This window comes from Condylura cristata, unplaced genomic scaffold, assembly GCF_000260355.1.
Source record: "Condylura cristata isolate star-nosed mole 26May11 unplaced genomic scaffold, ConCri1.0 scaffold00038, whole genome shotgun sequence".
Classification (NCBI taxonomy): Eukaryota; Metazoa; Chordata; class Mammalia; order Eulipotyphla; family Talpidae; genus Condylura; species Condylura cristata.
In genome coordinates this window covers 8,379,632-8,405,672 of record NW_004567139.1, presented here as the reverse complement: position 1 = coordinate 8,405,672, position 26,041 = coordinate 8,379,632, and the positions used below count along the sequence as shown (strand labels likewise).

Genomic DNA, 26,041 nt, shown 5'->3' with positions numbered 1-26,041 from the left:
CATACTCTGTCTCAGGGGAGTCCTCTCACCACCCCCCGCCAACCCTGTGCCTGTTCTTGTGTGCATAAATCAATCTTAAAAAAAAAAAAAAAAGATTTGAAAATATACTAAGTCAGAACAGTGAACCCTCTGGTGCCCACCACTGCGACCAACTTGTGGGCAATTGTGAGGGGGAGCTAAGTGCTTTCTGCCCAGAGACCCCGGAGCACAGAGGCCTCTCCTCCCGCCCCACCTCCCTCAGGCGCCCAGGGACAGGCTAGCGAGGACCAGGAGGCACGAGTGGCCTGGGCCAACCAGCACGTGGTCGGAGCTCGCGAGGCAGCAGTGTGCTGGGTGGAGGGGAAAGTGGGAGCCGAGGACAAGGATGCAGTAGCTATGCCCAGGGGCGTGAGGGGGCACCGGCCAATGGGAGCAGTGTCTTGAGGGGCCATCACCTGTGGAAAGCCTGGGGGCGGGGTGCAGTGGCAAGACAGGGCAATGGGTGGCCTCTGCCCAGAGGAGCGGTCCACAGCCCCTGCCCTCCTCTGGGCGGGAAGAACTAGAAAGGCCACTGGAAGGGCACAGCAGGTGCAGAGGAACCCAGAGACTTGCGGCACGGGGGTGAGCACACCAAGTAGCAGTGGTCACGGCAAAGGGGCACTGAAACGACCCATCAGGTGGGGGAGCACGGCTCCAGGTGCACGCCGTGGGGACCGGAAGTGCAGGAAGAGGGATGGGGCAGGCTGCAGCCCCAGCTGCCTGCAGGGAGGAGCCCCCCAGAAACCACTACACCCAGGCTCCCCACACTGGTCAGTGACCTGTGCCGCTTGCTGCTGGCTGGCATAGCCGGGGGGCTGCCTGCCTGTGCTCATCCCCCAGGACCCTTGCTGCCAGGGAGAGGGGATGGTCCAACAGCTTGTGGCAAGGCTGGGCGCACCCCGAGGACCAAAGGGCTGTAGGGAAAGCCCCATCTGGGCGCCGGGGGAGCGGCACAAACAGCGCAGGGCTCCTGCCTAGGGCTTGGGGCGTGCCAGCCAGCTCGAACAGCTTTATTGGAGGGAAACTGAGGGCGGGCAGGAGACCGCGCGGCCAGCTGGCTTCCTCAGGGGTGGGGCAGGGTGCTGCCTCACGCTTGTTCCTGGTCCCACCGCGCCCCAAGGCCCTGTGACTCCCTGGCATTCAGATGGGGCCCCTGCTCCAGCTCAGGGTAAAGCCCCCTCAGGACTGAGGGGCGGCTGCGCCCCTCTGGGTGACCAGCTTGCCTGGCTGCCTGTCAGTCAGTGTCAGGTGCAGTTTCAGACTCTCAACTCTCCAAACTCCCAGCCGTCCCTGGATGCGGTGAGCTCTTCACAGCCCAGCTTCCTGCCCCGACACGTGGCCCTTCCGCAGGGCGAGGAAGCAGCGGTCCCCTGGCTGTGTGCTGGCTGGGAAGTCTGTTTCGGCCCCAAGAGGGGTGTAGGCACTGCCCAGCCAGGGGCTGCTGTGGGGCAGAGATAAGAGCGCAGGAAGGGCGGGGAGCCAGGGCCCTCCCCGGAGCCGAGTTTACACAAACAACGGGCGGCCGCCCGGCCAGGGCAGGAGGTGACTCATCTCCCTGCAGCGCTGAACGAGCTGGGCACTGCGGGCCCGGGTGGCCTTGGCCAGGCGCCCACCTGCACACCCGCCCTGCACAGGTCAGGGACCAGCCTCAGCCCGTCTGGTAACTGACTTGACGTGCCTGAATGTGGTCGAGGTGCTGTGGCCCCCAGGGCCTGGGTGCAGGAATGCTGGTCCTCACGCTCTGGACTCCCACCCGCTGGGAGTGAGTGGGCCTTCCTGGGCCGCCACCGGAGCGGTGGCACAGACTCGCCGCCTTGCCGTCAGCCCGAGGCCTAACCCCACCGGGGGAGGGTGCGGAGCTCTTGGCGTGTGCATGGAAACGGCCGGCAGCAGGCCAGGAGGCCAGGCAGCCGCGGCGCCACACACGCCACCTTTAATAGCGCGAGCCGGCCCGAAGCCCCGCTGCACGGCGGGCGGCCTCCTGGCTGGACCTCGGCAGGCTCCCGTCGGGGGGCATCTGGGGAGCAGGCCCCAGTCCTGGCATAGACAAAGTGGCCGCTCCGGCGGGCGTCGGCACGGGGCCCAGTCTCACGCCTGGAGCGCGCCCTCCCTCGGGGAAAGCGTCCGAGCACGGAGCCACACTCCGTCACTGCTTGGCCTTCTTCACGATGGTGCCCACAGCAGAGATGACAGTGGTCTTGGAGCCGCTGGCGCTGGTGGTCACCGTGACGACGGCCGGCAGCGTGGCCGTGGTGGTGAGGATGGTGGGCTGGGCGATCGTGGTCACCGGGATGGCCGAGTCCCACTTGCTCTTTCTCTTCTGGGCATCTGGGGAGTTGGCAGGAGAGGTCAGAACCCAGACGGCATGGGCACCGGCCCTGCCTGTCCTCGGCGGCCGGCGGCCAAGGGCTCCCACCCCCACCCAAAGCAGGCTCAGAGAAGCACGGACGCCTGGGTGCGGGCCCAGATGCCCGTGGCGTCGCCCCTCCCGCGCCCGGCCCCGGCGCGCGTCACCGACCTGCCGCGGCGGTGCTGGCTGTGGTGGCGGCGGCCGTGGCGCTGGTTGTGGTGCCCTTTTTGGTGCCCGTCACGAACTCGATCTGAAAGGCAGGCGGGGGCACTCAGGCCTGGCAGCAGCTGCCCCCTGTGGCCGGCGCGGCGTCACTGCGCAGGAAACGCCAAGCAGCAGCTCTGCCGGGATGGCGGGGGCTCCCCCGGGCGGGCGCCGCTCCCTGCCAGCGCCACCACCTGCTGTCCACCCTGGGCACTGCCCCACGCCTCACGTGCCCAGGGCCCCCCACCTCTCGCCCTGCAGGAGGCAGTGCCCGCCCACGCAGGGCAAGGGGCACGCTGCTCCCCAGATGCCAGAGATCCCCACAATCAACATGGGGTCTGGAATGGGGAGGGCAAGAGCAGGAATTTCGTCGCACCTGGGAAACGCGGGCAAATCGGTCCCAAGCCCCCAAGCCCCTCTGCCAAGGCCAGGGGGAGGAGCTGTGCGGCCCGGGAGGCCGGGGCCAGCGGGCACCAGAAGGACGGCGTCCGGGGAGGGCCGCTGGGCTCCTCAGACAAGGGCCGTTGCTCGGGCTCACCTGGGGTTCCGGAACTCGCAGGGCTGAGGCCTGCTGTGCCCCTGCAGCGACACGGGGACCGGAGGGGGCAGGCCGGCGGGGCTCTGCGGCCGCGGCCAGGTGGGCGGAGGGCAGCGCTGGGGGGGCGGCCTGGCCTCAGAGCTCGGCCTGCGGGCCCCACGTGCCCCGGGACTTACTTTGGTTCGCTCCTTTTTGGCTTTTTCCAATTTGTCCATTTCAATCTTCTGGGCTTTGGCTAGAAGGCAGGGGAGCGGTCACCAAGGCAGCCCTGGGCCCGCACCCCGCCCTCCGTTCACAGCAATTCGCTCGCCGTCCCCTCACGATGGGTGAAACTAAGGCCAGAATGGCTGGTGGCAGTCGGGGTCTCCAGCTCGAAGGCCCAAAGCTGGGGATCGTGCACCCCATCTGGGAGCTCAGCGGAACTTTGCCCTGGGGCAGTGCAGGCGGAGAGATTCCTTCCACCTCCCCACTGACAAGGAGAAGCTATACTGTGAACATTAAGGAAAATGTTGATAACTAACACTCAAATACCAGCAAGACATGTGGGGGGCAAACAAGCACCCCAAAAGCCAGATCTGCTCCTCCGGCTGCAACTCCTTAGAATCTTGGGGTGCCTCAGGTTGTATTGTCACCAGTCTGGAACATGCAGTGTCTGGGCGGGGACACCCCACATCGCCTGGCCAGCCCCCTGCACCATCACACCTCGGACAAGCGTGACTGTCCTACCCGCCGGGCCGAGCTGGGGGTCCTGCCTGGCTCCCACCAGCCTCCACTAACACTCATCACCGCCGGGGTCACCTCATTCTGTCCCCTCGGCAGGCCTCTCAGCCCTGTAAGTCAAGGTGGGTCTGTCCCGTTCCAGACTATGGACCATCAGGACACCGAGAAACACGCCGCCAGGACGACTGCGGCCAGAGATGGACGATGGGCGCTGCGCAGACGGCTACCCACCCAGTGCTTCGTAGTAGGAGTCCTCAGACCAGCCGTGGGGGTCAAACATGTCCTGAAAAGACAGAGTTCAAGTCGCCATCAGGAGGGGCCAGGGAACACCAAGAGCTGAGGGGCCCAAGTCCCCACTCCACGACCTCCCCGGCCCGAGGGCTCGGCCTTCACCGCTGGCCTCAGCCGGGGGCGGCCCACGCCTGAGGGTCTGGAGCAGCAAGGCATTTGTCCAGCAGCGCCCCGGCACTAGTACAGGCACGAAGGCAGTCCACACTCTGGCCACCCAGGGCCCGAGCCATTTTATGGGATCATTGTTGAGCAAAAGTGGTCAAACAAGAGATGGGACTGCTCTTCCGCCCGCAGTGACCCTCCCACCCAGGAGCTCCCCGCCCCATAGCCTCTGTGTGCGGGACACACCTTGGGGTAGTTGGTGCCGAGCTCATCGATGGCACAGAACTGGATCAGCTTCTCATAGATACTGGAGGGAGAAAACCAGGAGGCACTGGGCAGGCCCTGACGCCACGGCCCCACGCGACCAGATTCCAGGCCGGAGCCAGCGGGTTCCTAGGCTGGGACGAAATTTTAGCCCAGTCGAACTGTTCTAGCCGGACTCCTGAGGGCCTGAGCATGGCCAGCACTGCACGCGTCTGTCCCATCTGGGTATCTGGGTCGGCCACCACCCCGGGGCCCAGGCAAGGCCAGGGCAGGAGCACCTGTGGGACCGTCCAGCCCAAGCCCGTCCCTGACCAGGCCCCAGAGCAGAGTGCTGCTCCCACTCTGCCCTCTCCCTGTTTAGTGTGAACTGGAAAAGCCAGGCCTGTGGGGGAGTCACCGCTGGGGCTCAGGCGGGGTCCAGGCCTCCAAGGGGGCATCGGCCCAGTCCAGGACCAAGGGCTCCCGTGCCGTGCAGCCCGTCCAGGACCAAGGGCTCCCGTGCCGTGCAGCCCCAAGGCTCACCTGGGGTTCCGGAACTCTTTCTTCCTTTGGATGATGTAGTTCATGTCCATTCCCTCCTTCATCTTTCGCTCGTAAAGCTTCTGGATCTTGTCCTATGGAGAGGACCGGAGGCGCTATGACAGAGCCCGGCTGCCACAACTGCAGGCTGCGGCCCAGGCGGGGTGGGCTGGCACGCAGGAGAGGCACAGGGCGCTGCACAGCCTGCTCGGGTCATCGTCTCTTCCTGCACCCAGCCCCCACCAGCTGAGCATGGGCCAAGTGGTGTTCGAGAACAGTCTATCTCTGTTTTGCTTTTCCTCTGTGTGGCTACTAGGATGAGAAGTAACAGGTCCAGGCAGAGAAGCCATGGAGAAGACGCCGTGTGAACCTCCGGGAGGCTCCCAGCCCTTGACTCTCTGAGGAGTCTCAGGCACCGGAGCGATTTTCAATTTGAACTGGGACCAAGTCCTTGGTGGCAGACCTGGGGCAACTCTGGGAGGCAGTTTCGGATTTGGTCTCACACACTTCGTGTCCCTCGCGGGGAGACCCAAGAGTTACTTATAGTTGCCGGGGGTCAGAGTTATGTCTCTTCAGCCCCTCCCTGCCCATGCCCCCTTTTGGGTTTTTACTGGGAAGCAGGACCAATTGGCAGGGACACAGGCCAGTGCCACAGGTGCTCCTAGGTGCCCAGAGACCACGGCAGTGGCGATGCCCGCGTGTGATAAGGTCACAGAAGCAGTCTTGGGCCAGCGCCACCTCTGAGGAGCAGCAGTCTTACCAGAGGCTGGCACCGGCCTGGGCCTCTCTGCAGCCTCCCCCACTAATGGCCACTAAATACAGACTCTCCAGAAGAGAACATTCAGGGTCACTCTTCATCTGCAAGAGGAAGTGGGCAAGGCTGAGGGTCCGAGTGGCGCCCTTCAGGAACACGGGGAGAGGGGTCCCCCTGCACCCTTCTGGAGAGACTGGCTAAAGGGAGCAGGGAATGGCAGAGGTTGGCCATGCAGCACCAGGGAGGAGAAAAGCCAAGCGTGACACCCTCTTTCCCGAGGCGGCCTCCTCCAGGGCACAGGGGCCTCCAGGAGGGTCGGTGGCCAAGGTGGCCCTGTATCTGGTGGGCTCTGGCTCCAGTGCCCGCACACCAGTTCTGCCATCTCAGGTGAGACGCAAGCTTGTGTAGCGCCAGGCTCTCACCACAGGGAGGAGCTGAAAGGGACAGATATTCTGCAACTGAAGGCTGAGCCGGCTGGCTGTCTGCTGGCATGGCGGTGATGGGCAGAGCGGCAGCCACTCAGCAGAGAGAGGACTTCTGGGAAGGGAAGAGACTCCCGCTGGCTCCTGCCCAGGCTCCAGGCCTGGCCCATGAGTCATCTATCCGCTGGGGAGGTGCTGGGGGTGGGGGTGGAGCCAGAGGTGCAGAAGCTGTGGGATACAGGGTAGTGCAGGTGGGCGGGGAGCACTGGGCCGCCTTGCTGCCTCACAGTCTGGCATGAGGCCCCCTCACGGGGATCCCACAAGGGACAGAGACAGTCCCAGCGGCTGAACGGGAAGGGCACACGCCTACCCCCACCCCCAGGTCCTGTTCCCCAGGGAGTAACTGTGCTGAAGGCTCCATCTCCTGGGGCTTTCAAACACCTCAGGCGGGTCTGCATGAGATCTGTGAGTCAGGAAGCCAGGCGAGTGGCACTGCAGGGAGAGGGCGAGGGTTTCATGCACTGAGGTGCTGCTGGTCTCGTGTTTCTAGAATTTGCTTATTTAACATTCTGATGGCCACTCAGTCTCGTGGGAAGTTCCTTCTGAGCCATTTCTACTGGCTCACCTGGGTGCAGGAGAGGTGACTGCTCTCCCCGGGCTCAGGGCCTAGGTGAGGGAAGCTGGGGGCTTGCTAGAGCAGCTGTGGCAGGAGCAGGGTCTGAGTGATCTCCTGAGAGCAGGCTACGGGAAGGAAGGCGGGCGGGATTCCCGCCCGCCTGGGCTGTTCTTTCACAGACACTTCTGAGAGTCAGATCAAACCAGGCCCTGGACCCGCCTCAGCTACACAGGCCTCGGCGAGCCAGCTCTGTGCTTACCTGCAGGTGATTTGAGCATCTGCCAGGGGGCTCTGGGGGGATCTTAATCTCGTCAGGTGACATGTTCCGTACTCTTTCAGAAAAGGAAGCTGTTGGGAGAACAGAAGTTGTGTAGGTAGGTGCGCGATGTGGGGTTTCAAATGGACGTGGACAAAACCAGAGCTCTCCAGAACGCTTCTGGGGCGGGATGAGCGTGTGGAAGCAGCACACCGGGGTGTCCCTGAACTGAGACCAAGTGACTGAGGAGCCTGCGGGCCAACAGGTCAGGGTTCAGGCGACGGGGCCTGCTGCCATGTCACTGGGAGGGGCGGGGCAGGGGCTGGGGGAGCAGGTGCAGGCGGGACGTCTTGCAGCCGGAGCTGAAGAGCAGTGTGGCCGGCTCAGCGTCCCAGCGAGAAGCCCTGAAGGCCGCCGCGTCCGGGCACCCAGGCCGCAGGCCGCCACCCTCCTCTACTAGGCTACAGTTTAAGGCCCCGAGCTCTGGCGCCACAGCATTCCCAACTGTCCCGTGCACCCACGCGGAAGCCTGCTGGTCACTGGCTCGCGGCCGTGACTCGTCCTCGGGACAAGAGGCCCAGCTCTGACGGGAAGAGCCACCATCTCTGGCGCTGCCCATCAGGCTGCCTCCCGCTCCCCGCTCCCCGCCTGCAGCCTCCGACCGCCCTGGCGACTGCAGAGCGGGCGCTGCCCTCAGACAATGCGCTGCTTGTTGGAAGAGCTGTCCGTGTTCTTGAAAACATTCCCTCATGAAAAGGAGCACAGAGCGAGCAAAGAGCGAAGGCACAGGGCGGGGCAGGGGAGGGGAGAAGGAAGCGCCGTGCCCACACCGGCAAGCACCTACGGGCACCACGGCGTGCCAAGTCCGGGCTGGAGCTGCGCTCACCCTAGTGGCCGAGTGGGCTGGCCCGCACAGCTGCCCTGGCTGGGCTCACGTTTCCTCGCAGAGGGCACTCTGAACCCTGCTTAGTCGAGCTGTTCCTGTGAAGAACTCGGTGCTGAGCAGCTGAGGCTGCGGCTCTGCCGGGCCGGCCCAGGGCAGGGGCTCAGACCAGCCACCTGCGCCCCCGACTCGCTCTGCCGCGCCTCGAGAACGCAGACTGGGTGACAGTCCAGTGGCGGAGGCCAGACACCCATGCATCCCAGAAGCAGTTTCCACAGGGGGCTACGCACTTCCCTTTGCTCAGGACCCTCTTTTCGAGCCCTGAAGCCAGGGTGACACCCAGGTCTGGCTGGAGTTCAAGTCCTGCCCTATGCGAGCCCTGGGAGAGGCCTCGGGCTCAAGCAGAAGGCAGAGATCAGTGGAGGGTGGAATTCACTGGGGTGAGCTGGTCCTCCGGGCATGTGGGGAGTGCCTGGGCAGGCTCAGGCACACAGGCAGGGGGGCCTCTCCCCTGGGGTGCAGTGTGCGCATGCATGTGACAGACAAAGAACGCCCTTTGGCATTTGCCAGGAAGCCTTTGGAAAAAAGGAAAAACAGGGTGTGGCGGTGTTGCCATAGCAACCCAACCACACTCTGACTACAATGGTATACAGTATGGGGAGCAGCCCCCCCCCCCCACTCCCGGGCCAGGAGCAAGAAAATTCCTAGGGCATTACTGGCAGCTGCTGTCTCCTCCCTTTAACCACCAGGGGCAGGGAACGCCAGGGGGCCTCAGCCCAGGGCTCTGGCACGGCTGATCTTATCTGTCTAGTGCTCATCACTGGCTATGCTGCTGGTCTTACTGTGCTTAATTCATGATCAAGCCTCGTCACAGGTCTCTCAATATCCGGCTTCAGGGCAACATGTGTTCCCAGGCCGCCACCAGGGGCAACAGGGACACATGCAGGAAGCCAGGTAAGGCCTGCCCCACGGATGTGAGGAGTGGCCTGTCAGGGGCTCTCTCCCCCCCAGAGCAGAGGGAGCCGGAGCATGACATGGAGAAAGCCGCCCCCACCACGTACCCACGGGGCATGTAAGCCCCACAGCGGGCCTCCTGCCCCTTCTCAGCAAACGCACTAAGAAATGTGACCGTGGGTACCTGGGGGCTGCCAGTGTCTGCGGCTGCCCCGGGGAGCCATGGAGGGTGGCGGCCCTCTGGATCTGAGGCCTGTGAGGCTCAGGCCTACATGCCCAGGTCAGAGAACAGCGGGTCTGCGTAGTGTCAGGCAGAAATCTGCATCTGCTTGTCGGCAGGCAGGGGTGTGGGAGAGGGAAGCCCCAGGGGTACTGTGGGCTGCAAGCAAGAGGCGTGGGGTGTCTTGAGTGCATCGGAGACGGGGAGGACCCAGTGGCTCACTGTCCCCGAGCCATAGGCAGGTCCTGGAAGGCTCGACCAAGCGTCCGCAGTGCTGGAGACCAGGACCGGTCATCTGCTCCACGCAGCTTGGCACTTTCTACATGCGTGAAAATGCTGCCGACTTGGGGCAACTCCGGTCTTAAAGGGAAGGAGCCTGTGTGGGCAGCGGGGCCGTGCACCGCGGCCAGGCAGCAGGTGTGGCTCCGGAGCTGAACCAGAGACACAGCTCCCCCTGGGGCAGCACAGCCAGCAGCGCGGACACACCTGGACCGATGGGGCTGGCCCTCGAAACCAGTGTGCAAAGCGCAGAAGACAGGCCGGACAAGCGTCTCCCTCCAGCTGTGCCGTGGGGACCAACTGCGGGCGGTGCTGGCCTGCCCTGCCCTCAGCAAAGCCTGGGGTCACACGTGGGGCGGGGAGCGGCGCTCGTCCCCCCCGGGGAGAGACCAGGGATGCTGCAACAACCCCCCGCCACGCCAAGGGTGGGTCCCGCACCAGAGGACTATGCATCCCGCAGGTCCGCGCCAGGCGGGAGACCCTGATTAGACGGCGGGCTGAAGGTGAGATTCCGGGCCCCCCGGCTAAGGGCTCGGCCACTGACGTCATGATGGGTGAGCACGGCTGCACGAGTCTGTCAGCCTCAGCATGACACTGCGGATGGACCAGTCTATGTAAATCACACCTCGGCAAAGCTGTTTTCAACAAGTGGAAGGAAAAAGTACAAGTCGCGTGGGGAGACGTGGGCGTTTCCCAGCTGAAGCAGAGGCTCCAGCCAGTGCGGCTCTGCCTCCCTGGCCGCAAAGCCCACTGGTATGGCCCTCAAGTGCTGGCTGTGAAAGGGCCAGCGAGAAGGTTTTAGCAGCGCTGGCTTTTGTAGCAGGACTGCGATGGCTCATTCCATACATCAGAGACAGCAGGAACAAGGCAGGGCCCGTGGGGGCCTGCTCTGGGAGTGTCCGCCCCAACCCTTCCTCGGAAGACAACAGCAGTCCTTTCCTGGGTCCTCTAGTGCAGGAAGAGTGGGAGCCACCCCCAAGCCCAGTGAGAGGAGCCTGGCCAGAGAAAGGCCCGGCGGAGTGGCTGCAGGAAGCAGCGCGTGCAGGCCACGTTCGGGCGCGGTGGCCCAGGGCTGAAGTCCGCGAGCCCCAAGCCGCTGCCAGCACCGCCAGGGCCCGCAGGCCACCCGCCCAAGGCATGGGGGCACATGGGCCCCTGCTGTGCAGACAGGCGGGGAGGGCGTCTCAGGCGCCTCAGCAGGACGGGCTCCCAGGGCACCTGGCCCAGACTCCTCGGGGAGGCCCTGACCGGGAACACGAGAAACGGCTTCCAGTGAAACAGCAGCCGCGGCTGAAGCAGAGACGCCTCATATAGTGGCTACTGGGGTGGTTCTGGACAAGTCCCGGAAACAGGCCCAAGCACCCCTGGGGTACGTACCAACTAATTCTTGGGGGTCTCGCTTTTCTACTTCTGTGTTATCCTGCAAGACAGAAACAGAAATACAAGAAGGTAAGTCGGGGCCCTGACCCATAGCTCCTCTTGTCACCGCGACCACGTGGGACCTCAGGGGAAGGAAGATGAGGCGCTGCAGGAACCCAACAGTGAGCAGATGCCTTGAGGGTTTTCTGAGACCCCTGAACCTCCTAGTTCGAATCCCCCTCCTTCCGCATCAGAGCAGCCGGGATGCTCCAGACCCCGGTTCGATCTCTCCATGGCCTTCAGCAGTGACCAACGCTGGCCAGCGTGGAGGAACATGAACATCAGCCATCAGCTGTACCCCCCACAGGGCCTGGCCAGCCACCCCACCCCCACCCCACCTGGTACCCAGAGTCAACCCAAGACTGGCTGCTCCCAGATCTCTCTTACTTTTCATTTGAGCACAAGGGGACACACTCAGGCAAAGCGGGGCGGCTTAGGGGACCCAGGAGCAGGTCTGTAACCCGTGAGGGAACCGGGCACCACAAGGTCCCAGCACAGAAGCGGCCCTTCTCTGGCTCCCCTCTCAGTCTCTTAACACTTGACTTCTCCTCTCTCCCAAGAGAAGCCTTTTCTGCTCCTGCCCAGGGCCGCCACCTCCCCGCCCTTCGGCTCCCGCCTCCTGGGACTGCGGCGCCAAGGCCGGCTGATCCGGTCTCCAGCTGCGCTGCGGTTCACTGCTGGAGGAAAAGCCTCACCAACCCCAACCAGCAGGAGGCGCCCTCCAAGCCAGGTGCGGGGCGGTGGGGGGGGGGCAGGATGTCCCCACTACCGTTGTCCCAAATGTAGGATGGCTAGAGCGTGCCCACTTCCGTTTCTGGGGGACCCAACCCCTCAAACACAGTAAGGTCAGGGGCTCAAACGCCACACGCTCGAGGCAGAAGCTGTGCTCCCGGGGAGCTGCTGCACGTTACTCCTGAGCCTGTGGCCGCTGAGGGAGGCGAGACTGTGGCAATTCAGTGGCAGAGGCGCCTGTGGGAACAGCCGTGGACACCAGTTGCACAAGTCACACCAGGACGTCTCAGGGACGCCGCCAGCCCTCCCACACCGTGGCCACGCTGACAGCAGGGTGGCCATGCTTAGCGCCACTCCCCAAGCCCTCCCTGACGCCAGGGCGCTTCCCAACTCTCCCAGCGGCCCCTGCCCCCCGGCCAGCAGGCGGCACGGAGGCCGGCGGGGCTACTCCAGAGGGTCAGGGTGTGCTGGGGGGATGCCTGCCAAGGTCAGGCTGGCCATCAATCAGCGGTAGAGTGCCAGTCTCCAGGCGCCCTCAACAAGGCCTCTGTAGCCAGGACGTGACCGCGGCAGCAACAGAACGCAGGGCCGCAGAAGGCCTCCGACCCTCCCTCTAGGGGACAGCTTTCTGGGCACTCACTGTGGGACCGTGCCCTCGGGCACACCCTGCCCCAGCGGATCTTCCCCCAAGACCGCATCGCCTGCCCCTCTGGAGGCTCAAGGCCTGAGCTGCAGGGGCGGGCGAAGGCTGTACACCCAGAGCCCTCTGCGCCTAGGCCGGAGCAGGAAGTTAGTCATCAGACGTGCCCTGTCTTCAGTGTCTACTCCGGGGCTCCTGGCAGGCAGCAGCCCCCGGGGGATTCCCAGATTTCACAAGGTCCTCGGGGCTTGGAGGAGGCTGTTTGGTCACGTCTTGGGGAGGAGACATGATGGCGCGCAGTCACGGGCAGGAAGCCCCCGTGCTTTTAGGATTTCCTTTTTTTTTTTTTTTAGCTTGGCTCCTCATTCTCCTTAAGTTAGTCTTCACACACGCTGGGAAGAAAATTAAGCAAAGCAGGCAGCCATCAACTTGCATACTGGCTCGACTCGCACAGGGCCGTGCATGCACAGCCCAAGGGTACCCTGAGCCCCACAGAGCCACCTGACCCCAACCTGACACTCCCAGAAACACCGCCTCCGACTTCCCAGCTGGACGCTACCTCCACGGTCCCTCCACAAAGTGCTGGCAACAGACTGGGCGCAGCCCCAGCCTGGGAGACTCTTCTGCCCGGAGTAACACCGCTGGCCGCCACAGATCACACCACGTAATTTTGCCTGAAGTCTCCTGGGAAGACTTGGGAGTCTCTTCAGAGTTCCCACGTGCGCCCCAGGCACTGCTGGGGCTTGTAAGGCCCCAGAGAATCAAGCAATGAGAAACTGCCTCCCGGTGGCCACATCTGGTTAGGTCTGGACAAATCCTCTGCCCTCTGGCAGTGGCAGGCGGCTGAGCCCGCAGAACCCTGGTACGAAGCTGCCGAGCAGAGGCACAGCTCCGGTTCTCGGCCCTGAAGCAGCTTAACCCCCCAGCCCAACCCACGCATGGGGGAAGGGCTTGGGGAGTGGACTCGGGCGAGGATCTAGAGGTGCAAAAGAAAGCTCAGCCGGCCAGGAGATGGGTGACGCCCCTCACCCCAAAGGTGCTTCTTAGAGCCTCCTCTGCCAACTGTACCCTGAGCTAAGTTTCATCAAATGAGAGGCCTCAGGAGGCCAGAAGGGGCTGAAAACAAAGCCCCAGAGAGGCCCCCAGCCAGGCTGCGGGCACCAGGACCAGTAGGAAAACGAAGCAGCACCCGATGGGTTTCTTGGAGGCACCAGCAAGCCGGGGAAAGTGATCAAAGAGGCGACAGAAGAGACATATGACGAAACTGCCAGCAGCTCAAGAAACCAGTCGTACAAAACCTGCTGCAGGGCGGCAGTCTCGCCGTCTTTCACAAGGTGGAGGTGAGGTGGGGGCTGGCAGTTAGTGACTTTTCGTTTTGCCCTTTTTTGGCTGGTTCTTCCTTTTTCACAAGTAAAAAGCAACAAGCACTGCTGCTCCTTTCTCCTCCGAGGCCTGCTTTGGCATGCGAAGCACCGCGGGGACACCTGTCCTGACTCGCACGGAGCGGCAGCCTCCAGGTGGACGGTTTCAGCGGGTCAGAGCGACGAAGGGAGGGAGCCAGGCAGCAGACGTCTGTCTGCATCAGCGTCAGCAGGGCACGGGCCTCCCTGAGGCCCGGCTGTGAGCACATGCCCCTTGGACACAAGCAGGCAAAGGGGTTTCACCCTGCTGACCAGGAAGATGAGAAAAAGCCTTTAGCCCGGGGAGAGGAAGAGCCACCGGATAAGAGCAGAACAGTCACATCGCTCTTGCCCCGCAGTTCTGACTAATAGAGACACCAGGGAAAACAAAACCAGACCCGCTTCTTATAAAAGCTGAGTGAGAAGATGGGAAAGGGAGGCGAGTGCTGAGCCGAGCAGAGAAACGGGGCTCTGGCAAGGCCCACTCTTCCCACCGTAGCCCCCCGCCTCCCCGGGCCTCAGCTGGTCCCAAGGCCCACCGAGCAGGGCACGCAGGGCACCAGGCTGGGCCTGCACAGAACCTGGCGGGTGGGCGCCCTGCAGAATGCCCCAAGAGGCTGGGTGGAGGAAGGAAGCCAGACAATATGGCCCTGGGAGCGGCTGAGCCGCCACACCATGTGAGTGGGGGGGTTACTCCGCAGAAGCACCGGGCTTGGTTGAGAGAACAGAGGTTTATTTACAGCCAACAATGCTTCCTCAACCCTTCCTGGAACCAGCCCCTCAAGCATGTTTCAAGGCCCAGTCTCCCACTGAGCTGCAGCGAGGGCGACCCCTCCCTGCGGCTGGTTCTGCCAAATCTGAGAGTGGCTCTCCCAGCTCTGGGTACAGGAGGCACAGAGAAAGCATTCTGAGCAGAGGGCAAAGGGTGGCCTCTCCCCACTGCCGGGAGGCGGCAGGAAGAATGCTCCAGATGGCAGTTTTCTGCTGGGTGATGCAATCCTGCATTTTAGGAGTAGGAGGCAGCCCGGGGAGCAGAACGACGCTTTCCAAGCTGCATTCTCCATTGTCCAGCCGTTGTAGCCCCATGAAATCTCACCTCTGGAGGGCGCCTACTGGAAGGGGAAGCCTCAACGGTGGCCCCGCACTGGGGGATCCCCTGCTGGCCCTCTGCATTAGGGCCTGGGCCCAGCCAGATACAACCCTCCCCACTGCCACCTACTAAGCCCCAGGCAGACTTCAGAACCTGTGGAGGCTCTCCCCACGTTCCCAGCGCTGCCCAACAGCAAACACCCCCACACTCATCGCCCCCCACTTCTACTCCAGTCCAGCGTGAGGTTTCATAGCTACCTCTGCTGCGGGCTCTGTGCCCCAGGCCCAAAGTCTGCTCCAGTTCGGCTTCAGTCGAGAGGCAAAAAGGAGGAAGTCATGAAGGGGCTGGTCTGGAACTGACCTGAAATAAACCTGAGATCCAGTTCTTTGCCTTTCTTACCCCACACCTCTCTGTTCCTTTAATTATTGGCGAATTAAATCATTTATTTATCACACAAATACCTGACTGGGCATTTGCTATGGGCCAGGCAGTGGGCCAAGTGCCAGGGTGAGGGCAATCACCTGAGGTTCCCTTCAACAAAGCTTCACTTCATTCCCAGGGGGCACCGCGGCACCAACGCAGCCGACTCAGGATGAGGCCCCCTGGCAGGATGGAAGTGCCGTGAAACAGCTTTCCCGAGATGCATCTGTCACTGCAGGCTGCCAAGCAAGCAGCAGTTCTGGAACATCTGTGGCGCTCTCCCAGCCTCAGGCTGACGACCACGCTCTGACAGGCATGGACGGGGCCGCGGCCTGGGCGCTGTCAGTCGCCCGGGCTCGGGGACCCCCACGGGGTGGGGGGGTGGGACGCCCTGGCAGTGCTCTGGCTCAGGCTGTGTCGCCGGCCCTCCCGGGAGGGCCCTGGAGGAAGGCGGCCACCAGCTGTTCCCCTGCAGTCCCTGCACGGTGGGTGGAGACCGCAGGCACAGGGAGGGCAGGCGCCGAGGGACCTCAGCGTCTCCCCAGCGGAGGTGGTTTCCACAGGTAAGGGTTAAGCGGACCTGTGGGTGACCAACCCGCCAGGAAGGGCCTGGCCCAGGAGGAAAAGTCAGGGAGGCGGAAAGGCAACAGGCTCTCCCACTCTGAAAAATGCTATCACAGAGCCGACGGCTCAGCGGGCTCTGGCGCTCCGCTGCACGGAACCAACCGGACTGGGAACTGGCCGGGCGCCACCGCACAGGGAGACCTGTCACCCCAGGGTGCCGGTCTTGGCTCAGACCGGATTCGGACACCCGACACGCAGAGTTGCGGGGAGTCAGGGAAGGCGCTCAGCAGGCCACTTCTCTTGCCCTGACCCCCAGGACACTGAGTGGGCTGCGCGGCTGGGAGCAGGGTGCCCACAGAGGGTGAGTCGAGCCCTCCGTGGGGCCAGGCTGAGCCTTTTCCTCGGGTGTCCCACCAAAGACAGCTGCTCGGCTGAGGCGGCAGATTAACCTGGGCAACAGAGCGGCGGTGCTGAAGGGCCTGGAGTGTGGCAAGCAGAGGGACCTCAGCCCCACACTGACAGGAGGGGTTCGTTGTCCACAGGGCAACGAAGGCAGGAGCTTCAAGACACCACTGAGGAAAATTCACCTAACTCCAAGTGAGCAAAACCTACCAACCCAGAGTGGCACAGCGGCATCAAAACAAGGAGGAGGTGGGGCCGCGGGCCGCCCCGACAGACAGCCTGCTCTCCGCATCATGCAATTTCAGAAAGATAAATCCCCACGGGGAAGGAGGCGCCCAACCACACCTCAGTGAGTCATCTGTGGCATCTGGGCCCAAGGGGCAGGAAATGTGTTGGGGCCTGCACACCGCTGGGTGGGGGGACGGGGCCTGCAGCGGCGCCTTCTGGACTGCAGCGCCACGCAGGGGCGGCGGGGCTTCGGGAGCTAGCCGCCGTGCAGCAGCCCAGCCCTGGGGAGCCACGCGGAGGTCAGAGGAAACCCGCTCACAAGAGGGCCCAAGGTCCCGCAGTGTTCGGTGCGGGAGGGAGCCGGGCCTTCTTGGGCCGGTGGCAGGGCAGAGGGCCTTGCTGGGCCGTTTCCACTGTGGTCGGGCGAAGAGATCCTTCCTGGGCCTGCTCTGTCGCTGTCCTTGCGTCTGCCCTCAGATGGAGTCACCACCCACGCCGGCGCGAGCCAGGATGTGCCAAACGCGGGAAAGGGCCGGTGTGCTCAGCCGTTCACGGCCATGCTGCGACTTCCAGGGGACTGCAGCTCACAGCAGCCACATTCACTGGCCGCTCCCTCCTCTCGCCCCTCTCCCGGTCAGCACTCACAGGCTCATGGAGGTGGGGTCTGAACCTGTGGCAAGCTGGAGGCACCGAGCCTGTATTCTCCTTCAGAACTTGCCAGAAGGTGACATGCATGACTTGGGAGTCTCCTCACGAACCCCGTGAAACAGCCATTACTGTGTAATATTTCTGCTTCATGGAAGAGTAAACTGAGGCACAATATAATGATGAGACTTCTTGCAGGTACATGCTGCAATGCAAGCCCAGTCCGCCTGACCCCAACGCCCTGCCACAGCGTTCCTGGCCCTCCTGCCGCCCTCGAGACCAGGAGGCAGCCTTGTGTTAACCGCTGGCTCAGCCAACGTCAAGGGCCAAGAAGGAAACCTGTCCAGGAATGACGCTGCAGCTCACCGAGCAAGGCGGGGATAAGCCCCCGGCTTCAGAGGAAGAGGCAAATTTGCCCCTTCCAGCCCGAGGAACTGGGAGCAGCTCGAGGGCTGTGGTGCCCGGTGAGTAACTCTGAGCTGACTGCAGAAGGGCTGGTCCAGCAGATTTAGTCAGCGATGAGGGCGTTGCCCCTGCCCTGGGCCTAGATTTCCGGGAGCCCAGGGAGAAGGGCTGCCGAGCCCTGAACGCTTGTGAGCTGCCTCCCTCGCTGGGTCAACAACCCCGGGGCCTTCCAGCTACACCTGGAGCAGCTGGAGCTCCAGAGAGAGCTCTCCCACCTCACCGGAGACTCACAGGGAAGAGATCACCAGCACCGCACTGATCCCTGAACACATACTCAGACCGGCCACTGAACTAGGTCAGCTGCAGACGGCTTGGGAGCTCCGAGCATGGCCAACAGCGTCAGCGCAAACGAAGGTGGGTGGGTCTGAGGCTTAGAAAAACAAAGAAACACAAAGCCTTTTGGAGGTGTTAAGAAAAGCATCTTACAAAAGATCTTTTCGTAGAATGTTCCTGGCGAGCTGTAACACATGGGCTCTAGCCCCTAAGCGCCTCACCTTCAGGCATTCATTTGGGCCGTTACCAGCACCGAGTGAGGCTCGATGCAGATGAGAACAAAACAGGACGCAAAGGACACCTACCATACTGCGGGCTATGGCCAAGAGAAGGGGGTGCAAGTGGGGTGCAACTGAGCACGGGCCCAGGAGACGTCCTCCGGCTGTCGGGCAACACAACAGCGCACGACGACAGCCAGGCCGCCACCTTGCTGCCACGCCACAACCAACAGCTTGACAGAACCCCCAGGGTCAAGAAGGCCCCCAAGGAAAAGTGAAGCGCTGCATGACCCTGCTGACCCCCAGACTCAGGAGGACACACCACCCGGCATGTACTGGAGCTCAGGCAGGCGCACGGGTGACCTAGTTCCCAGGCCACACCCCGCAACCTGGCCCCCCAGAACCCTCTAGGCCAACACACCAGACCGTCCGCTGCCTGCTCAAGAGCATGCACCTCGCCCTCAGGTTCAGCTTCCCGGAGGCACAGGGAATGTACTCGAAGCACACACAGGCCCAAGGCTCCCTCCACAGCCCATGGCTGGCACTTGGGAGCCTCTTTCCTGTGGTCAACAACAGGGATTTCACCCCAAGGTTCCCACACACCACACTGTGGGCCAGGAAGCCTCCCTAGGTCAGTTCGCCAACACCCAAGTCCTGGAAACAAGCTGGGGAGCAGCATGCAATCTGGTGGGGGGAATGTTTGGTTATCAGACTTGGAAAAAAGCACTGATGGGGGGCAGGGGCTGGGAAGAGAGGGAGTGAGTTCTGCCCAGTGCCAGCCCCTTTCCTAGACTCTGAGACAGTGAATTACGCACTCACCTGGGCAATTCCCTCTGGGGGCTGCAGAAGCGTCTCGGGCCACTGGGGGCCCTGAGGGGGAGCCGCGCTACCTAGCTGAGCCAGGCCTGCAGGAGGGGCTGCTCAAGCCACCATTCTAGAACTCTAAGACAAACTATGGCTGCTGCTCCCCAAACGACCGTCGAGGCCCCCACACTGCCGCAGCACTCACAGGTGTCATGATGCTGAAACAGTTCACGGCACACAGCACTGCCTGACGCGTCACACCCACGTCCATGTTGCTTTTTTAAAGCAGCTAGTGAGCCATGAGGCCGGCGAAGCTCGCTGTTGGGTGCTCGTGGCATTAAAGATGGAACTGAGGGCCCTTCCTTGGGCCAAGGAGCTCTGTGAAAAAAACCGAGACACCAAGAGAGCCGCGAAGTGAGAAAAAGGGGCAACTTCTGCCCCGGAGGATGAGGCCAGACTGATCCTGCTGAGGAGGCTGAGGCCCACCAGCAACTGGCCCCTGTGCGCAGGCCAGAGCCCCCATCCCGACTTCAGAGCCAAGCACGGGGCGAGGGCATGCCTGCGGCTCCTGGCTGGAGAGGAGCGCAGTCAGGACCCCCCAGGGCTCTGACCGCCCCCCCCAGTCCCTGCACCAAGTAGTAACCCCCACATTTCTGCACCCCTGAGGGGCCTGAGGAATTTTTCAAACATGTTTTCTTTTACTTGACCTAGGTTTTTACACGCCTTTTTAAAAAATGCTGGAGCAATTTTCTCCCCACCCGACGCCACCTCCGTGACCCAGCAACATGACTTTGTTTGGACAGATGTTTGCTCCCAGGGTCAGGAGGATTCTGGCCCAAGTGGAAGCCGGGGCGCAGCGCCTCAGGGAGCCCGCCCTCCCAGCCAGCCGTGCGGCCGTTCCCGCTCCGCGGGGCCTGTGCTCTGTGCGTTTTCAAAGGAAGGGCAGGGCAGGCCCGGGATGGGTGGAAAGAGCTTCATGCACAGGAACTGTGGGAGTGGGGGGGAAATAAACAAGGGAAAACACACCAGGGCAACCGAGGTGAAGTGGACAAAGGAGAGGGCAGCAGGGCCGCCCGCAGCCAAGGGCCAACAGAGGGAGGAGACAGGAGCGGCGCCCTGGCAGAGGCCTGCCCGCCACCTCTCCAGGAAGCCAGCCAGAGCAGATGCAAGGCCCGAGGCACTTCCCGAAGCTTTGTCTAGATCTGGTCCAGGGTGAAGGCACCAACCCAGAGGCCGTCTCTGCCACCCCGGGCCGCCTGAGCCATCGTGGCTTATACCCCCCGACGTGGACTTTGCACCCCAGAGTGCCAGGAGGAGGGTGTCCTGCAGCTCCACGCTCTAAGCTCATACCTCCCAGCGTCAGCAGCAAACCAGGCTGGGGAAGACCCAACTCTGCTTACACACAATGCCATGCCCTTTCCCAGGGAGCCCTGTGGGGGTTCAGTGCAAGCCCCCACCATTTCTTTTAGGACCCTTGTCAAATGACTCCTTAAAACCTGCCTGAGAAAGCTGGAAACAGGAATACACGACCCCTCGAGGCAGCGCGACAAACTCTGGGGCAGAGATGACAGAAAGCGCTTCATGATGAGAAAGCAAACGTCTTTCAGTTCCAGGCCTTCCAACCCAGCTGTCTCCCCACCCCTCAAACCGCACACAGAACTGTCTAGTGGGTCATTCTTTCCCCTCCATGCCTGCTCTCCTCAGAGAGCATCAGCCCTAGGTGGCAGGCAGCCTGGGAAGCCGGCAGAGGGCACTGGCAATGAAGGTGATGCCACCGCGCTCTGAGACAGATGTGCCCGAGCCCGCGAGGCCGAGCACCCTGCCGCCGACGCCTCGCGAGACGAACAAGGCAGCTTCCTCTGGGCTCCAGATGTGCAGTTTCCACTTCTCCTGCCACGCTGGCCCCTCCCCTCGCTCTGGCCACTGCTGCCTTCGAGGCAGCTCCAAGGCCCGCGAGGGCCCAGCTCAGTGACACCTGCAGCTCAGTGACACCTGTTGCTCAGTGAAGTCAGCAGACGACAGGTCCCTATGACCGACGCCAGGGCTGCTGGGGAAGGGCTGTGGTTCTGAAAGCTGGCAGGCCCGCGAGTCCGCAGGGGTTTATGGGGTGAACGGCGACCACTGCGGAGGGCTCTGCAGGGCTGGCCTGTGCACACAACTTAGGCAGAAGCGTTGCAGGAAGGGCTGAGAATACTGCACGGCTTGCACAGTAGTGGTGGGCCCAGACCAACAGGCAGGATGGCTCCCTTGGGTAAAAAAAAAAAGTCTGATTCTGGGGTGTGACTTCTCTCAGCAGGCTGTGTGATGACAGCAGGCAGGCATGACATGCTGGCCCATGCATGACGGGACCCAAGTGGCAGGCCCCTCGCTGCTTTCTTCCCGGAACTCTGCTTTCACTTCAAAGAAGGCCTGACACGCCAGGCTACCGAGATGCGCGGACAGGCAGACACTTTCTCAAAAACGAAGATGTCACCTCAAGGAAAGTAGCAGTATGTAGAGGCAACGGTGAACTTCAAGCTCTCGGGCAAAACTACCCCCTTGGAAAATGAGTATGCCTCACTGAGACGCTTGGCAACTCAGCCAGTCACGCCACTGACATTCGCTGGTGGTGGAGTACAGAGCACAACATGTCAACAGTTTGGAGCTCTGCGCAACTCAAAAGCCAGCATCTCCCAAGCGACTAGTGTCTGACGACAGACAAGCACCTCTGGGGAGGAAGCTGTCCAGAGTGCAGGAGGCCTGTGTGTTTCCACACAGGCTCTGGGACCAGGTCTTGCACTCCATGCCACAGCTAACTACACCCTCGCAAAGCACTGCTAAGTCCTGATGAAGTTCCAGAGAATATCCTCAAGTACCTGAAGGACTCCAAAAATACAGCGTCTCCTCCCCCGTGAAGCCAAAGTTGCTGCTAACATTTCAAGTGAGACAGCAGGCCAAATGCAGAAGCCATTGTGAGGCCGGCTGTGTGGGAGGCTGGACAGGAGACGTGGAGGGGACGGGTAAAAAGCCTGACAGGGACTCACAGCACTTTTCTCGGTTTTAGATACAGTAAATTTTCATAAAAAGGTGATTTGTGTTAAATGTGATGAGTTTACTTTTTTAAATATTTAGTATTTTTCTCAGTTTTAACTTCTAACACAGTAACTGTCACTAGGTCAAATCAATAGGAAGAGAAGCTCTTCGGGAGCCCCAAGATTCAATTGTATAAAGAAACCAACATGCTCTGAGCAGCTGCCTTGCAGGGACAAAGCAGAGGGCCAGCGCGGGAGGAGCGCCCCCTGGTGGAGGAGGCAGCCGTGGCATCGCGGGCTCCCAAGGTAAACGCAGGCCTGCTCAGGGCCCTGGGCTCTGCGGGACGGGCCTGAGGAGACAAAGATACTGCCAAGTGTCAACTGAAATAGAACTCACATGTGCAGCCGAGCTGCAGGGCAGCAAGGGGCTGAGGTGAAACCCAGGGCAGGGCTGAGCGAGGAGCACAGAGCGCTCCTGCAGGGACCGGTGCTGGTGCGTGGAGATGCCACAAGGATCAGGGGCTTTCTGTCCTCAAGGGCTGGCTGCTAACCCGGGGAATGGAGGACATCAGAATGCCTGAGCTCTGCCTGGCCCCTCTACAGCCACCCTCCAGGAGTTACAGGAGGCTTGGCTGGGCTTTATATTCTGATGGTCGAGGGGGCCCCTGGGGAACTGATGTTTTCTCTGAAAATTCCTCACTCCACAAGCAAACTTGCAACCTGCATGGCTGAAGGAGGTGCAGTCAGACACACCAGCCTCGGCAGGACAAACAAGCTCTTGCAACCTCCACGTGGGACCGCAAAGGGAGGCTGAGCGCAGGCAACATTAGCCAACTTCCAGATTCTCTGCAGTTTGGGGGGTTGGGGCCTGTTTTTCCTCTTCCTTAAAGACACACCACCCCCAGGGGACTTGCTGTTTGGACAACTGTATTCCAGAGGGTGACAGGTAAGTTCAAACACCTCCCCCCCAACTTCCCCGGGGAGGCTCCTTCAGACAAAGGCCTGTAACCAGACAGAAGCTGGCCTCAGCCCCTGGCAGCCCATGGGGCTTACTTTATGCCCCAGGGACCAGACAGACAAACACTGCTGCTGTAGACCCTTTCCCTAGCTTGCCTGACCCAGGCCAGAGGTGCGCCTCCTGCTGGCAAGGCCTCGACAGGTTCTTAAGCTCCAGACCATGCTCGGCACAAAAGGAATTACACTCACCATTCCCAGAGTTCAACCTTTTTCCTTCTACTGCATGCCGGCACAAAAAATCTCTTTCTTGGAGAAAGCTGTTATGTCAGCATCACCCATGGCCTCCCAGGATCACCCGGGGCCGCACACGGGTTATGCAGCCATAGAGTCTACCGGGTTCCCTCAGAAGAGCTCATGCTATTCCTGGCTGCTGGTGCTGCATTTAACTGGGCATCATTCTCCTAAGTCCACTAGCGTCACCCTAGTTCCTGAGGGTTCTGGCTGGTGTCAAAGCAGTTTTGAATCACGGAACTTGGCCCCTCCTCTCTGGGCCCAGCATGATGTGGTCAACCTTCCCCTCTGGACTGTGCCCCCACGGAGCACTTCCTTCCCGGCACATGTGGCAGGTGTCTGTCCGGCACAGCAGGCCCACCCCAGGCATCTGAACCTCCACCCCAAAGATATGGGACTGGACACACTAACTACTCTCACTGCACCAGGGATGGAAATAGAAAAAACGACCATGTTGTTTTAAAGAAGACCACAGACTGGGTGCAGCACCCCACAGCTGGGTTGAAGCCCCACTTTGTCTCACATAGGGCCCTTCCAGATGACTAAGGAGACCCTCAGAGCACAAGGCAGGCTTTCGAGCTAGAAACACCCCCACATCTCACCCGCCACAAGTGCAGTGCCCCTGGATGCACAGCAGGCCGCCTGGCTGCCACGCAGCCCTGGCCTTCCCCATTCTGGGGTGCCTCAGAGGCTCTCTGGAGCGGGTTTCATCCCAGAAAATGGACACGCACTGCCCAGTGTATCCGGCGGCAGAACTCAACAGACATGCAGACTGAGCTGCCGTGTTACGACACATAGCTCTCATCCAGGCCCCCCACCGACACCAATCGCCACACCTTCTGGTCATCTGCCTCAGGTTTTTCGGCCTCCGAATCATCGTCTTCCTACAAGACAAAACACATAGGGTGTTAAGTTTAAAGGAGTGGCCAGGGGGTTCACACATGTGTAACTAGAGGTGAGAGCAAATTTACTGGGCCTGGACCACCCAGCGAGAACCCCTTCCCCACCATCTAGAACGAGAGAAAGAGGAGGGAAAGGAGTAAATCACAATAAAGACAAAAGAATTGTCCTTTCTAACCTTTTTAGTAAATTGAAAGATTTGAATGAATCTCAACCGAGATTAAAACTAATGGGATTACAGCTATAAATGATACTGATGGACCACTCGCTGTTATAAAAGGAATTAGCAAAACTGGGGAAAGTGACCTAAAACATCCATTGACACCTGGGATTACAAAAAAAAAAAAGCTCTCCCTAGCAAAATGGGTTAAAGCACAACACTGCAGACACTGCAGCACGAGTTCGATCCCCAGCCAGGGGAGTGACCCACAGGGCGCAGCAGACCTCTCCTGACCTGCCCACTGCTCCCCGCTCAGCCTATTCTGCTCCCCACTCTGTGTCTGGTGAGTCCCTTACCGACTGTTTGCTGTTCTCATCCTCTTCTTCATAACCATCTTCATCACCCCCAAGGCGAGAAAAGTCATCTTCTCCATAGGCTTCAGACACCAATCCACCTTTCTCCTCTGAAACAGAGTTAAAAAGGAAAAAGAATGAGAGGGAAAGGCAAGAAAACTTTTCAGCTATTTGCATGGCCTGAATCTCTGCAAATGAAAGGGGAAACTAAATCTCATGTAAGTGGCCAGGGACCTAGCTTCTGCCTGGGGAAGGCCACAATTTAGTGGATGCCGTCACTAAATAGGAAATACAACCAAGTATAAAATTCTCTTTCTAATGCTTCCATTTGAGTGATGGCAACCAAAGCCATCCTTTCTTAAAACTATTACAGCACGTATGTCTGAATACCTTTCTATGCACACATCACCACCAGTATCATAGGGCATGGCAAACTTGTCTTCTCCTGCAAGACAATTGCCTTCCTCGTTTGGGGGTTCTCCAGGAATAGGACCTTGAGCAGGAGCTCCCTCTGAAGGATTTCCAATCACATAGAGAAATTAAATCCTTCTGTAAGTTTAAATAAGTCATCACTTGGTGGAGTTCCCCCCCCCCAACCTCCAGATTGGAAAAGAACATGTATAACAGCAATTAACCTAATCAACCCCTTTCATTTCCAGATAGGGAACTGAGGCCCAGATGTTAGGTAATCTGATGTCTTGCCATAGTCCTGAAGAGATCTGTTCCCACTTTCTGACACTGTGATTCTCAATGTAAGACAACACTATCACTGATGAGCTGAAACAACTAAAAAAGTAATGGAACCACGGAGGAGCCTTAAAAAGCTCTCAAACAGGGCCCTCCTTGGTGGTGCAGTGGACTGGAGCACCGCACTGCGAAGTTATGCTAAGCCAAGCAGCCGCCGCTTCAACGCGAGTTCAATCCTGGCCAGGGCGCGGCAGAGCACAGGGGATCTGCCTGTTCTACTCCTCCCCACTGTCTCTGGGGAATCCTCTCACTGCCTCTGCACCTCTGGCCTATACCCCAGTTCTGTATGCATAAATAAATAAAAAATAAGTCTTTAAAAGAAGCAAAAAAGCTCGCAAACGCCTATATCCTACTCCAGATACACAGACTCTCTGGCTGTGGAGACGAGCTAATTTTACTCTTTAAAGGGCACAATTCTGATTAAAAGGTACACACTGAACAAGATGATGACCTTGATCACGGTCCACGCACATTTTACTCATCGTTCCTCCACACCTCCCATCAAGTGAGGCCGGAGGGGGCAGGCAGAGGTTCAGGAAGTATCCTGCATCCATCGGTCTGCGCACAACGGAGACTTCTAGCGAGTCCGCAGAACACACGGAACGACGGGCGGGCCTGTCCGCTCTTCCTACTGAGCGCCTGTGCCACCCAGGGCCCGGACCGCGGCTCGGGGCTCGGGGCCCCGACTCCTGGGGCACAATGACCGTCTGTCCCTCGTGCCTCGCCCGGGAAGCAGCATTCACAGCAGACACCCGACTTTCCCATTCCAGCTCCCCACTCAGGCCTCACCAGCCGCGCTACCCGCCGCTTCGACTCCCGCCTCGCCGTCGGACTCGGGCTCTGAATCTTCCGCGTAAACTGCCAGAGACGACAAGACATTCTTCTTCCCCGCCATCTTCCCCCCACAGCCCCGGCGTGGCTCACTTCTATGA

General features: G+C 60.8%; 1 protein-coding gene across 2 annotated transcripts; it reads right to left on the bottom strand.

Moving 5' to 3' along the window:
- Positions 1-56: 56 nt before the first annotated feature.
- Positions 57-26,034, bottom strand: SAP30BP (SAP30 binding protein). 2 transcript variants are annotated; one of them, XM_004693500.2, is made up of 11 exons: positions 25,899-26,034; positions 24,366-24,472; positions 23,786-23,833; positions 10,768-10,810; positions 7,058-7,146; positions 5,010-5,101; positions 4,470-4,530; positions 4,062-4,113; positions 3,287-3,345; positions 2,537-2,618; positions 57-2,346 (listed from the first exon to the last, which is right to left on the bottom strand). In XM_004693500.2, the coding sequence occupies exons 1-11, from the start codon at positions 26,002-26,004 to the stop codon at positions 2,165-2,167; spliced, it is 921 nt and encodes a 306-aa protein (XP_004693557.1). In that variant the 5' UTR covers positions 26,005-26,034; the 3' UTR covers positions 57-2,164. The 2 variants fall into 2 exon arrangements, with proteins under 2 accessions (XP_004693557.1, XP_012588493.1); XM_012733039.1 differs by lacking the exon at positions 25,899-26,034 and adding an exon at positions 25,561-25,607.
- Between the last annotated feature and the right edge of the window lie 7 nt (positions 26,035-26,041).